The 14,201-nt window shown below is 60.7% G+C and overlaps 1 protein-coding gene across 4 annotated transcripts; it reads right to left on the bottom strand.

Moving 5' to 3' along the window:
* Nucleotides 1-3,044: 3,044 nt before the first annotated feature.
* Nucleotides 3,045-14,155, bottom strand: VPS9D1 (VPS9 domain containing 1). Of its 4 annotated transcripts, none has more exons than XM_032853736.1 (15): nt 13,995-14,155; nt 12,780-12,855; nt 11,073-11,165; nt 10,806-10,968; nt 9,371-9,482; nt 9,233-9,295; nt 8,813-8,865; nt 8,623-8,710; nt 8,357-8,442; nt 7,485-8,002; nt 6,355-6,448; nt 5,972-6,180; nt 5,579-5,675; nt 3,936-4,040; nt 3,045-3,588 (listed from the first exon to the last, which is right to left on the bottom strand). In XM_032853736.1, exons 1-15 carry the CDS (start codon nt 14,091-14,093, stop codon nt 3,495-3,497), a joined length of 1,950 nt encoding a protein of 649 aa, XP_032709627.1. In that variant the 5' UTR covers nt 14,094-14,155; the 3' UTR covers nt 3,045-3,494. The 4 variants fall into 4 exon arrangements, with proteins under 4 accessions (XP_032709627.1, XP_032709625.1, XP_032709626.1 ...); XM_032853734.1 differs by having other exon boundaries at nt 3,047-3,588; nt 6,355-6,484; XM_032853735.1 differs by having other exon boundaries at nt 3,047-3,588; nt 6,355-6,484; nt 11,073-11,171; nt 12,786-12,855.
* Between the last annotated feature and the right edge of the window lie 46 nt (nt 14,156-14,201).

Here is a 14,201-nt window from a genome sequence, read left to right as displayed (position 1 = left end):
ACTGAGTTCATCGGGTCTTCGGACGGGAGGCCTCTGGGATTGCGTTCATCCGTGGCCACGCCCCCAGCCCTGCGATGACTGTTACCAGCCTCGGTTGCAGAGTCTGACAGAGCGTGCAGGACTGGGTCTCCGACTCCAGGGAGATGGGGTTCTGACGCCGCTGTGTGGGACTCGGGGCGACTCCTCCCAACTGCTTGCTGCTTGCTACTCTAGGGCACGCGTGGCTCTTCTCTGTGGGTCACCGGAGCCTAGGCAGGTCTTCACACCTGTTTCCACCCATAGGATGGAAGTGATATTGTTTGGCTTCCCAGGTTAACTCCTTAAAACGCCTTGTTGTCTTGAGCTGTTTGCTCTTGGAATCCAGCCATCATATTGTGGGAGAGCTGGCAGCACATGGAGAGACCTTGCACTGGGCTGCATAATGCTCCCCAGATCCGCACCCCCTAGAACCTGGGAATGGGCACTTGTTTGGAAACAGATTCTTTGCGGATATAATCAAGTTAGGGTGAAGTCATGCTGAACTAGGACGGGCCCTAAATCCCAAACGACTGATGCTGTTGTAAGAAGACAGGAGTCCAGACACAGCCTGTGGGGAGAAGGCCTGTGGTGATGGAGGCGGAGGCTGGGGCTCTGCCTACAGCTACCAGCCCAGGACTGCAGGAGCCAGGAAGCTGAACGGGGCAAGCGAGGGTTCTGCTCTAGGACTCTGAGGGAGTATGGTTCCACCAGCATCTTGAATTCAGATTCTGGCCTGCAGAACTTGAATAAATTTCTGGTTTTTCACAGCACTCAGTTTATGGCTGCAAGAGGAAATGAAAGCAGGCCTCACCTGATTCTGAGAATGGAGCTGTGAGTCCTGACTGAGGTCCTAGCTCTAGACAAAGCTCTGGATGATTCCAGTCCCTGACATTGGGTCACCCAACCTGGAAACTGACTTAGTTGATGCTGGGGGTGCAGAGATGGGCTGTCCCCACTGAACCATGCCCAGATGGAAGGGTCACGAGCAAAGTACAGGACTTCTGTTGTGTTGAAGGCAGCGGCGGCGGGGGGGGGTTGTTACCCAGCAGTCCGTGTGGGACCACGAGCCTCTCTCACACTCCACCTCCACCCTCCTGGGGCTGGATGCGGCATTGTCTGACTTCCTCTGTGTCCATGCCTCTTGTGACCTGTTCGGAGGGTCATTTGGCATTTGCGTTGGCCCAGAACTGCAGCTCGTTCTCGAAGCTGCTGCCCAGTACACCCCACCCTGTGTGTACGGTTTCCAGCTCCTGTTTGCCACCACGCTCAGCGTTGCCCAGGTTTGGATTTTACCTGTATAGTGCACGTGAAATTCTACCTTGTTACAGTGTTAATTTGCACTTCTTGAACACTTTTGGTGCTAATTAGCTTTTTAAAACTTTCTTTTGAAGGTGCCTGGCTGGTGTAGTTGTTTAAGCGTCTGACTCTTGATTTCGGCTCAGATCATGATTTCAGGGTTGTGAGATCGAGCCCCACATCAGGCTCCGCACTCAGTGTGGAGTTGGTTTGAGATTCTCCCTCTCCCCGTTTGTGCATGCCCACTCGCTCACTCTCTCCAAACCCAAAAACTTCCTCCTCTGTAGATGGTCTCTTCACAGGCTTGGCTATTTTTCTATTCGGGAGTGCTGCCTTTTTCTTGTTGAATTGCAGGGTTTCGGGGAGGGGCGGGGAGAGTGGATTACTCATCCATTTTATTCAGGAGCCGTGGGCTCAGCCTGTCCGAGGGCAGTGCCTGGAAGAAGGTGCGGAGGAGACAGCCCACATGGGGCCCATCCCCAGATGTGTGGTCCCCAGCACCAAGCCAACAGGTACCTGCACTGTCGGGCTCAACTGAAGACACCCCTTCATCCTCCATCGGCTCTATGAAGGGGCCTTTAAAATCCCGTCCTGGAGATGTTAATGCCAAGGAATAAAGCCTGGATGTTACCTTCCTTTCCCAAGGCTCCGTGGTGGCTAGGACTCTCATCCAGGTCTGGGGTGCTCAGAACTCTACACTTACGAGAGCATAAGCAGAATGTCAGGGGGTCCAAGGGCAGAGCAAGGGTGGGGAGACAAAGACAAGGGGATGGGTGTGTGCTGGCTTGTTTGCTCCAGGGACACTGGCGGGCAGAGGACCCCAGGCCACAAAAGTTCCTGAGAGACAACAGCTGTCCCGGGGATTTGGGTTGGCCTGCCCCAGCCCACTGGGCCCAGCACCCGACCGTGGGGTCTTGACCGCAGGTGCCTGTTGGCCTCCTGAGCTCAGACCAAGTCTACCGTTATGAGATGTAGCCCAGAGAAGATGCGTCCCCTGTTCCTCAGTTCCTCATGGAATTCCTGGGCAGACAGACCTGCAGAGCGCCCAGTAAGCACCAACTGCTGTTGCTGTTTCCCGAAAAGCCTTCCCCCGGGGCACCTGCACACTGCTCCCATCGCTGGCCCCTGCGTGGCTGCGCCCAAACCCCCTGCCTCGGTGGTAACTCAGGTTTGCCAGGGGCCCCTCCTTCCCTGGCAGATGCTGCCTGCAGCTGGGGCTGGGCTGCCTCCTCCTCTTCAGGGATGACACAGACCACAACTAAGGGCACCCACCATGTGTTTCCCACCCAGAGAAAGATGCTTCCTGAGAGCCCTTCAGGCCAAGAGGTCCAGTCCCAGGTCCTGCCCAGCCCACTTGGCCCTGCAGAGCCTGTCCTGTCCTGGGGGTGCAGCCCCGTGGGGTCTGGGAGCTGGCCTCTGGGACAGTCCGGCTCTTGCTGGTCAGCGGGGTGCGGGGGGCTGTGCTTCTCAGGCCTCCACGTGGCCAGTGGGGTGGTGAGCATGCACGCTGGGGGCTTAAGATACCAGTGACCTCTTTATTGTTAGCGGTGTCAGTGGCTTCCTGGGGCATGTGACAGAGTGGACACTGGGCGGCAGACAGGCACTGACCCTCAGGTTCACCCTGACCCAGGAGGGGACATGTGGGGATGGAAATTGGCCAGGGGTCCCCGCAAGTCCAGTGCTTACCATGCCAAGGGCTGGAGCAGCTCAGAGCAGAATGGAGTGATCAGTGCCCAGTAGTAAATAGTATGGTTTCAAACCACTGGGTCCCACTAGGTGGGAGGCAGGGGGTGGGGACTGGCCCTCTTCTTGACCCTAACCAGACACCGGTGCTGGAAGCTCACTGTCACAGGGAATAGGAAGGGAGAGAAACCACGCCTGCCCTCTGCCAGGCCTAGGGTCCCCTCCCGACCATGGAGATGCGGGGCTGTGAGGAGTCACGTGCGGGTCCCAGGGGAGTCCAGCGTCTGCTACTCCTGCATGGAGCCTCTCAGGCCTACTTCCTAGGAGCTGGTTGAGCTCAGCTCTATCCTCTGAGGAACAGAGGTGTCTCGTCAAGTCCCTGGGGACAGATGTCAGGTTAGGGCAGGTGTGAGAGCAGCAGAGCCCCAGCACAGCTGGCCTACTGCCCCTCGAGAGCGGGTGACTCCTGGCCGGTCCTCAGCGGGTCGTGTCCTCCTCTACTTGCCCAGAGCCCCTCGGGGCAGCAGTTCCACGTAGTTCAGGGCACTCTGCAGTGAGGTCAGGCAGTAGCCCTCCTCTCCAATCAGGTACCTGTGCGGAGGCAGGCACAGGCAGCGCCTGTCACCTCCAGGGGATGCAAGGAGGCCCCCAGCACTTTGGAAGGGTCTGCCCTCATGAGGACGTCCAGGGGACAAAGCCCTGGGTGCTAAGGTCCCCCAGGTATCGGTCAGGGAGAATGGGCTAGAGGACAGCCCACTACCCAGGCAGATGCTACTCAAGAGACAGCCCCCCGGTTCCTGTCTCAGCAGTATGCCAAGCAAGGGGTGGTGGGAAGGGGCTGGAAGAAGGGACCACGGGCTTCATGTGCAGGTGGACCCCCGACCCGGGAGCACATGCCCAGTGCCCATGCCGGCCCGACTGCAGCTGGGGGCTCCTACCCCTCATGGATGAACTCCTCCAGGGCCGCGCACTCCGACACCAACTGGGGGAGGCCACTTCTCAGCACCACAAAGGACAAGATGGGCAGCAGGTCATCGGCACCGCTGTTGGGCAGAGGGACAGCTGGCCGCTGGCTCCAGGGGCCAGTACAGCCACTCCATCCCCAAAGCCTTGCAGCCCTCAGCTTGGCCTCTGGAGTGGTCCTCAGCTTGCCAGCAGCTCTCCCTGCACCCCTCCTGCCCTCCTGCGTGGGGAGTTGGGAGTGGACTCCGGTCAGCAGCACTGGCAGCCACTACAGGTGGCAAGGCTGTCCCTGATTGGGAACCATGTGCTGCGGAGCCCACGCCTGGCCGGGGGATGCCCCCCAGGGCACGTGTGGGAACAGCCTCAGCCCCACTGGCCTGCCCACATCTGTGGCTCAGGATAACGGAGGGGAGGGCCCAAGTCCCAGGTAGCCTGCCGACACCTGCGACTGGAGCCAGGCACCTGAGATCTCCCACAAGAGGCATCTAGGGGAGCTAAAAAGGTGCTTAGGGAGGCCCATGCAGGATCCTAGCCCAAGGGGCCCACAGGTTGGTGGTCTCTGGGAAGAACATGGGAGCAAAGACTTTGGCTTGAGTAGAACCACCCACCAGGAAGGCCTCGCCCACTGTGAGCTCCTGCTCGTGGCCCTGCCCCCACGACCCTGGGCACTGCACACCCGTATGTGCAACACAGCCCTCACTCCTCCTCAGACCCCGAAGGAGAGAGGGAGTGTGGGATTGCAACTGCAACCCACGACACCTTCAGCCCTATGACTCTTAACACCTACAGCTACTTACTCTGAAGCCACATGGTCAACTGGTGAAGGGGGGCCCTCCAGTGCAGCCCTGCAGCTGAGGTCCTGCGGTTGCTGGGGGTGGAGGGCATCGGTCTCTTTCTCCTTGGGTGGAGTTGTACCCTGCTCATCTCAGGCTTAACTCTAGCTTCTATCTGCCCATTATCTCCAGGCCCTTGGGTGTAGGTAGGTGCTAAAACCCACCCATCAGGTTCAAATGACAGGTGTCTTCATTATAACACGGGTCCCTGGGGCAGGGTGGCAGCAGGCAGAGCCCCTGCAGGTGCAGAGGAGCTGTGAGCCCCAAGCGGGGACCAGGGCAAGAGGCTGCTGGCCCCGGGAGGGTTCAGATGAGACCAACAGAAGCAGGCATCAGAGACGCAGGTAGAGAAGACCCCTGCCTCACCTCAGGATGGTGGGCAGGGATGATCGGGAACCCCAGGTCTGGGGGCTTCGCACAGGGAGCAAGCTCTTTACTGAGGCTGGGGCTGTTTCCCCACACGTGCTTCTGGGACAAGCAACCCTAAATTTCACTGGATTAGCTGGTGGTTTCTAACTCCTAAGAAGCCCTACCCAGATGGGCGGGAATGCGTCGTCTACGGGGGCTGGAGCCCGAGCCCCTGGTGGAAACGGGTGCTCTGCCGGACGATGAGCTCCACAGAGCTCACTGTAGCCGCAGGGCCTCTGGGGCCCAAGATCCAGATGGGAACCTGTGTTCTAGGTGCTGGGGGCAAGACAGGAGGGCTCTCCCCGCACCCCAGGCCCCTGCAGGCAGTCCCCCACATGCTCAGTGCCCACCCCAAGCTGTGAACTTTTGGGACTCACATGGCTGTGGCACCCAGCAGGGGTCTGGCCTCAGGGGCGGCCTCCTGGGCACGGCAGTAATCCTCGGCGCAGGCACAGATGACCCGCAGCACACGCACTGCGGCACAGAAAGGAGGCTGCACAAGGGGCTGGGTGGGGCCGGTCCCAGGCTAGCCCAGAGGCCACAACAGCTCCCAGGCACCCACCCGTCATGTCGTGTGGAGCTCGGGAGAGCCAGAGGCTCCCTCCCGAAGCTTGAACCCTCACAGAGCTTCTGGCCCAGAGACACACCCCCAAGTGACAGGAGAGGTCTGTAGCTCGGGGCCCACAGAGATTCCAGGTCAGCCTCTGGGATGGAGTCTTATCTGACCGCGTTCGTTCCCCCTTCCGCCCTCTGGAACGCAGCCCCCTCACCGATGCACTCCAGCTTCCTCTGCGGACAGCTCTCCAGGACCAGCAGGCCCAGCTCTTGGGCTGCCGCGCAGTAGGGGTAAGCACCGGGACCCAAGGCCTCCAGGTCCCGGGGGAGCAGCTTCCTGGGAATGCCTATGGCGGCCGGGGATGCATTCCTGTAGAGTTCCATGCTCCTGCTCAAGGCGGCCTCACGGAGGCGGTGCACACTCCTGGGGCAGAGAGAGGCCAGGCTCAGCTGGGCAAGGGCGAGCCGCAGGGGGTGGGTGTGGCACCATGGGCAAACTGGAAGCATCTGAGGAGGGCTGGAGAGTAAAGCAGCCGCTGGAAGTGTGCCCAGGGGTCCTGGAGTGGAAGGCCCTATGGCGGTCTGGAACTGGGCATACCTATAGAGCGCCAGCAGCAGGGGCCAGAGTGGAGAGAAGAAGGGCTCCTCGATGCAGGCCAGGCATCGGTCCTTGGAGGCGGTTGCATTCAGGCCTTCGAAAGCCAGGAGGGTCAGCGAGAGCAGCCTGTCTGCCGGGAGCAGAGCCCACACGATGGCACTGTGGGGACGGCTGGGCCCTGCCACCCCAGGCTGGCAACCCCTGGAGGTCATTCCCAGCCAGTCTGGGGTGCCCGGGGTGGGAGGCCCATCCCTGCTCCCTCCACTCCTACCCTCCCAGAGCCAGCCTCAGTGTGGACCACAGTGTTCTGGCTTGGTGGGCTGGGGCTCTGCGTGACCCTCCCTCCACTCCCCTCAAGCTCCCCACTTCCATGTCCATGGGCTCTGCGTTCGGAGCACCTAGGAGCTCACAAAGCCATGCCCGGCTCCCTAAGGAACTAAGAAGACAGGCTGAGAAAGGACAGCCTCTTTCTGAAGGGGTCTGAACTGCAGGAACCTGTTAGACATTCAGAAGCATATTTAAAACAAGACCCAAGGCCCAGGGAGATGGGAGGCCCGTCCTGGTGATCTTGGAAGGAATTCCAAGCCCCTGCTGGAACTCCCTCGCTGGTTTTTAGAAAACTCTGGAAGCCTTCCTCCTTGGAAGTGACCTGGGAGTCTCCAGCCACCCTAGGCACCAACCCTCAGGGAGTCCACACTCTATTCTTAAAATGGAAAAGGCCATTGTCACCAGGGTGCACACATCTGGTGGTTCTTAGTTTGGAATGACCTGAGCCTAACCCTGTGGACCAGCCAGGACCACCTGGTGGCCAGAAGATCTTGACAGCAGACCCTTCCCCAAACAGAAGGCTGGAACCGACCAGGCTGCCCTTCCCGGGGCAGCCCATCGAGCAGACAACCCAGGACTGGGGAGACCTCAGGCCCGCAGCCAGCCCCAGCTGCTCTCAGAGCACGCACCTGCCTGTCTGCTAAACACGAAGTCTGGCCCAGAGAAGGGGGGACAGAGAAGGCTCTGCAGACCAAGCTGGGCGGGCCGCCTACTGGAGGAAAGCATGTCCTCCCGAGGGCCCAGGCTTCAGAACTGGGGCAGCTCCCTCCCCCGTCCCCTCCTGTGGGCACGCTGGCCCTCACCGATGGCGTTGTGTATGTCCTTCACGGTGCTCTTCAGCTGCTCCTGCAGCGGCTCCTTCTTCATGCCCGTTGTCTGGGGTTCAGGTGGCCACCCTCGCCCCCGGCCCCACCCCTCAGAAGTAGCCAAGAGGTGTTCGAGGTCCTCAAAGGAGCTGTCTTTGCCCTGCACACCAGTCCAGCTGTGAGCCAGGGGTGAGGAAGGCCCCGCGGGGCTGCTGTCTGGTCCTCTGTCTGGGGCGCCAGCGTGAGGAGGGGGCACAGGGGGACTGGCGTGGGCTCCCTCCGGGGGCCGTGGGGCCGGGCTGGGCTCCGCAGGGGAGAGCATGCAGTAGAGGCTGTGCGAGGGCCGGAGTCGCCGGCTTCCAGGGGCCAGCAGCCCGTCAGCATCCGGGGGCAGAGAGCAGCAGCCGGGGGTGGAGGCAGTGCCTACAGCGGCCTTGCTGACGAGGGGGTATAGCGTCTGGTACACCGCACACTGGAGCTTCTTCAGGAGCTGCGAGATGGGGTGGTCGGGGATGCTGCAAGCACAGGGAGAGGGTGGGGCTGCAGCGCTGGGGCCACGCCCTCGCCTGCCGTCCACCTGCCAACCCTGGGTCCCCACCCAGCGCACACCTCGGAGAAGCAGCTCCGAGGCTTCCTTGGGAGTGAATATGGCCGATAAAGCCGGACCCGCCCCTCTGAGAAGGTAGAAGGCAGCCGCTAAAAGACCATGAGGGAGGCTGGCTGGGATGTCTGCAACCCCAGCCTAAGAAGGGAGACTGCGGATGCCCTATACAGCCACCCCCGATCTCCTCCTCTCTTTCTCTTCTGAGCCTGTCGTCTGCCTGCCATTAGGGCCAACAGGACGGAGGGAGGGAGGAAGGCCCTGGTACCTGAGCAGGTGGGAGACCAGGCTGGTCACTAGCGACAGGTCCCCTGGGCTCTTCTTGAGCCGGGCCTTCCAGTGCTTCGGCCAGTCCTGTGGGGCAGATTTTGGAGAGCATGGCTGGGTCCCTGCATGCTTCCCCACTAAGGCTGCCTCCCAGGAGACCAATGCCACACTGTCCATGCTCTCCCTGGGGCGTCGGGAAGACCCAAGGCCAACAGGCCCTGCTAATAGCAACCTGTGGCAGCCCCAGCCTCGGCTCCCGGCACTCACGTGGTCTTGCTCGTACTCGAGAATGGCGGTATAGAGGGCCCGCTGCTCCCGCTCCTCTGGGGTCAGGGCGACTTGACTGCAGAACCTCCTGGGGAGAAAGACCCAGCTGGGAGCCTCAGGGCTTAGGGGCGGGGGCAGCAGTCCCCACCAGTCCTCTGGGCTGTCCCCAGACCCATGGGAGGAGACGCACCTGTTGGCTGCCTCCTGGAGCCGTAGCCGGCGCTCCTCCATCTTCCTGTGCAGCTGGGGCAGCAGAGTCAAGGCCGTGGCTGGTGGGCACCCCCCCCACCACTTGCCGGCACCGAGTTCCCGGGCACCTGGGAGGTATGGTCAGGCCAGGCGGGGCAGAGGAGGGGGCAGGCCCGAGGATGGGTGCTCACTCAGGGAATGAAGCCAGGGCCAGCCAACTGGAAGCAGGGAGAGGAGCCCGTGGGTGCTCCGAGGAATAGGAGGGCCAGTGAGGAGGCCGGAAGGGCAGGAGCCGTCCCTCAAGGACACGACTCTCTGAAGCAAGACGAATTCCATCCCCACCCCAACAGCGGCACCTTCACTTCCCACCTCACCCCCTTCTCCTTCAGCTCAGGACACTGGGGATGGAGAGAAAGGATACTGTCTCCTCCCGGGCTTTGGCGATCACAAGGTTCTCCAGCATCTGTCGTTGCAGGGACAAGGTCTAGGAAGGGAAGGAGAAAATAAGGCCCTACTGCTCTTCCACCACCAAGCCAGACCCTCCCTGGGACCTGCTCACCAAGGAGGTCTTCTGCACGGCCTGGCTGGGGTCCAGACGGGCCATCCGTGCCTCGTAGGCGGCCTTCAGCTTCTGGTTCTGCAGAGACGCCTCCTCCAGAGGTGTCAGCTCCCTGGGAATAGCGACAAGCTGCTGTCCGGGCCCCAGGAAGCTCTGGAATCCTCTGGTAACCTGAGGACCATCCCCGACCAAGCCCTGAGACCAGAAGGTGAGCTGGTGGTGCGGTGGGGAGGCAGGCAGGAATTGAAAAGGAGGGAGGAGGTCTGGGGTGGACTGGGGACCCCTGCTGACCTGGGCCTGCAGTAGCTAAGATGTCTGAGTTTTCAAGAGAAGGTAGACATTGTGCTTTTTGTAGATGAGGTATGCGTGTCTGGCAACAACATGAAACTTTCTAAAGGCATCGTGTAAGCAAAACAACTAGATGAGCTTGCCACCCGTTAAAGAGAGAACCGGGTCTACTCAGTAGGAAGAGCCTCCAAAAGCTACCCCCACCCCGCGCTGAGTCTTTGGGTTTCACAGGTCTTCATGCTTTCGCGGTGGGGGGAGGGTCAGCTGTGAGGGCTTCAGCTGTGGCAAAACTTGTCCTGGGATGGAAGTCTCGTGCCTGGTCCTGCCCTGAAACCCTACGTGCAGCAGTGAGGTGTCTGGACCCTTTCGGTGCCTGTGGCCCCTGACGGCTGGCAGCAGCAGGGCCAGGAGCCAGCACTTGTCTTAGTGGGGATTCTTGTATGTGACTGTGTTTCCTCAGTTCCAGAAACTTCTATCCTGTTAGCTCTTCAAATAATGCCTCTCCCACTTTCTTTTCTTTTCCCAGAAGTCCAATAATCTTGTTAGATTTTCGATCTCCCTCTCAGACTTTCTTTTTTCTCTCCCTCTCTGAGTCGTTCAGAGGATCTACTGACCCTTTAACCAATTCACTCATTCTTGCTGCAGTTATGTCTGGTCTGCTATAAAATCGACCGCTCATTTCCGTGTGCACGCGTGTACTTTCACTGCAGGATACAATGTGTTGTCACTGTTTTCAGTTAGTTTTTAAAAACAATTTTTTTTGTTTGTTTGTTTCTACTTGGTTCTTTATTTGCTGGGTCCAATTTTATGGTTTTTTTGTCCCCTGACACTATTTTCCAACTTGCTTTTTCCTTCTGTGAATGTACAGAGCACGATGGTCTCGCAAAACATCTGCTAACTCTGCCAGGAAGCTTGCAGGCCGTTTCCACGCTTACTCTCTGAGCTTCCGGTTTCTCTCTGGACTTGCATGTCTCTGACTGGGTGTCATTTGTGCACATGCTTCTGTCCAAAGGGGATTTGCATGTTTTTGTCAAGCACGAAGCTATTTCCATTCTCGGGCCCGTTTAACGAAAACCACCCTGGTTAGCTCACTTTGCCTGGACTTCAAACCCAGGCTCAGCCCACCTTCCGTTCTGCCCTCTCTTACTTCTTAGAACCTTGTGACTCCACCACCTGAAGCTTCTGGAAGATCTCGGGCGGCAGAAATGGAGATAGTTTACCCCCTTCATCCGAGTACACCCGGCGATGTCGACTGGTGGATGCGGGGCCCGGAGCAGCCACGGGCACAGCCGGCTTCAGGTGTGTTTTCCCTGCAAGACGCACACAAGCAAGGGGCATCGTGGAGTCCAGCGCGCCACAGAAACGTGGATTTGTGAGGGGGGGGGCATCCGAGGGAAATCTGCTAGAGACCCACCGAGCTGGGCAGCTGTCGACTGGGCCCTCTCCAGACACTGCTCAGCCAGTTTCAGCATCTTTGAGGTGTCTGGGGCCACAGTGTCTCCACCTTCTGGGGAGCAAGAGACAAGAAAGCTGATCACCATCGCCTTTGTCACTAAACAGAGTCTTGCTGAAATAAAAACAAAGACAAGCCCATCCTCTCCTTACCTCTGACCCCTCTGCCGGCCTAGCCCCCTCCTCGTCTATTCCCCCAGGGGTCACCCCGCCCCTTCCTCATCCCTGACCTCTAGGTCACCTCATCTCCTCATTTCTGATCATCTGACGAGGGTTGACTTCCTGATGCCACGTGGGCTCCCAGCTTGGCCAGCCCAGCATCTAACTGTCCTGTCATCCCGGACATCATCCCGGCTAGACTATCAGAGCCCCCCTCCTCTGCCTTTTCTCAGCAAATGCTTCCCTTGTACTTACAGCCTCACAGTGGGCCTTGTAGGGGCCATGGACCATTTCCCAGACACAACTTCACCACCTATCTCCTGCGCTCTGACTGTGCTTGACCCTGCCCCCGGCCCATGCGGGGGGGGGCGGGGAGCTTCTGTTCTGTATTCCCTGCTGGGGCCGGGGGAGGGGGCAGTCACTCTCGTCAGGAGGTATAGGCTATAGGAGCTGTCTCTAAAGGTCTTCCCTGGACCCCACCAGCCACAGTTTCTGACCCACTGTGCTCCCACCATAGCCAGCCTATCACTGCATCCTGTTTTAGCCCTCTGACTCCCACGGAAATTCCCCTCACTTCTACCCTCACATTGAGCCCCTCTCTGAGGGCTCCTCAACCTTTCAGGGTCTCTCTATTCCAGAACACTGCGCCCCTCCCCCCTGGTCTACTGCTGCACCCCCCTCCCAGGCCTCAGTCTTGCAGTGCCCGGAGCTCTGCTAAGCTCACTGCCTCTCTGGGGCAGCTCTGTTTCTGGTGACTCCTACGTCTCCCATAGCCACCAGGGTGCTCAGCACCTGAAGCAAACATGCTCATGATGGAGCTCTCTATTCTTCCCACACAGTCTGCTCCTGCCACCCGCTGGACCATCCCTCTGCACCTCACTGTTCCCCCCAGAAGTCCATTGCTCCCCACCCCCCACCCAACAGTGGCTCACTGTCTCCACCCTCTGCCCTGACAACCAGTGGCTCACTACCCACCCCCAAATCTGGGAGGTCCACCTTTAAAGAACATCCCCAAGCCCTTTGCTCCTTCTATGTCCAAGCAGCCCTATCACTGCCGTCCTCACTGTGAGAACCTCCTGGAGGCTCAGCTTCCATGCTGGCCTCTCGCTCACCAAGCCTCTACCAGCTTCCACTTACACCAGAATGGCCCCAATTCCACCCAAGGCCATGACTGCCCCAACTGCTCCCAGCATCCACTCTCATCTCAGAGGCTTTGCACATCTCTCTGCTGGGAGTGTTGCCCCCAGCCCCTGACCTTTCCACAGCTCACTCCTTTCTGGGCTAGGGTTCGATGTCCAGTCTCCGGTTATGCCCCATTCCATTTCCATCCCCTGACAGTATCCCTCTCTTCCTGCTCCCACATCACGCTAGGACAGCTCGTGCACCCAGTCACCTTCTGCTAAAGACCCATGCGTAGGACACAGGACACCTCCAGGCCTGAGACCCACCAAGCGCTAAGCTGTCCATCATTTGTTCGGCACAGGAAGAGTGGAGAAGCTGAGAGCTGTACCTTTGGTGGTTTCCACTTCTTCCAGCAGCACCTGGGAGATATAGTGGATGCTCCTCAGGTACTCCGCGTATGCCTCCTGTGCCCGGGGAAGAGAAATGGAGCGGTCAGGCCAGGAGTGGCAAGCGAGTCCAGCACGCCTCATGCCCTTGTGGGAAGCTCAGACATGGTGCCGGCTCATCTCTTGATTTCACCTGAGACGCGCAGCCTGAGGTAATGAGCGGGTCGCTACTCCAGGCGCTGGGTCCTGTTCTACACAGAGAGTCCCTCTTCTCTTGACTTGAAGGGCACCCACCCCTCCGCTCACTGCGGCCCCCAGCGCGGCAAGAACGGAGCTTCTCCTTCCATGCGCCAGAGAAGCAGCCCCCACGGCCCTGTCTGCAACAAGTGGCCTTCCTGGGCGACTCGGGGGCTTCTTAGGCCGTGGCTTAAAAAAACACAATTTTCCTGGGAGGCTCCCGAGGGCCTGATGCCGCACATCTCAGAATCACCGTCTGGCTGCGGTCCTGGCCAGTCCCTCTCCCGAGCTCCCGAGCCCGCAGTCTCGAGCACGAAAGTATCGCCACTGCCCAGGGTCAGCCGGGCTCCGAGCCAGAGCGCCAGGCTCTCGAAGCACCGCAGGACGCCCCGGGCCGCAGGTGAACCTTCCCCAGGTCCACAGCTCCGCGGGAAGGACACGGCGGGCTCGGAAACGGTTTCTGACCGGGGGGTGGGGCAGCTGCGGTCCCGGAAACCGGGCTTGGGGAGGGCAGCGCCCCGAGGAAGCAGATGCCGTTCCCGGGAGGCCCGACGCGGCCGGGCCTGCTCGTCCGGCCGGCGCCGCCCTCCGGACCCGCGGCCCGCCCCGCGCCGGCCGGCGCTCCCGCCTCTCCTCCGTACGGGCGCGGCCGGTCCGCCTTCCCCGATGTTGCCCCTCTGGGAGCCCGAGGAGAGCCGCCGCCGGCCGGCGCAGACTGCCCGCCGGTCGGCTGCGGAGGGCGGCTCGCTGAGCCCTGCCCCGCCCGACGGCACCGGCGTCTCCGTCCCGTCCCCGCGGACGGCGGCCCACAGCGCGCGGGGAGCTGTCCAAGGTCACCGCAGCCGCCCGCGCCGCGCGCCCCGGGAGCCGCGCTACGGGTCCCCGACCGCGCCCCCGGCCCCGCCCCCGCCCGCCGGACAGCCGCCCCAGGGGCGCCCGCCGCCGCGGCCCCCGCCCCGCCTCGCTCTGAGGCGCCTCACCCGGGGCCGGTTGCCGGTGTCCAGCTCGATAGCCCCGTTGGCCAGCTTCATGGCGCACTGCAGGGGCTTCACCGCGCCGTCCCCGGCCGCAGCGGCCATGGCGCCGGGCTGGGGAGGCCGTGGCTGTGACAGCGGCGGCGGCCCAAGGCGAGACAGAAGGCCCCGACTCCGGAACGCGGCTCGCGCGGGAGTCGGCGCCGCCCGAGC

The sequence above is a fragment of the Lontra canadensis genome, unplaced genomic scaffold (genome assembly GCF_010015895.1).
Source record: "Lontra canadensis isolate GAN:19392208 unplaced genomic scaffold, GSC_riverotter_1.0 scaffold8, whole genome shotgun sequence".
Lineage (NCBI taxonomy): Eukaryota > Metazoa > Chordata > Mammalia > Carnivora > Mustelidae > Lontra > Lontra canadensis.
This window is presented reverse-complemented; position numbering and strand designations above follow the sequence as displayed.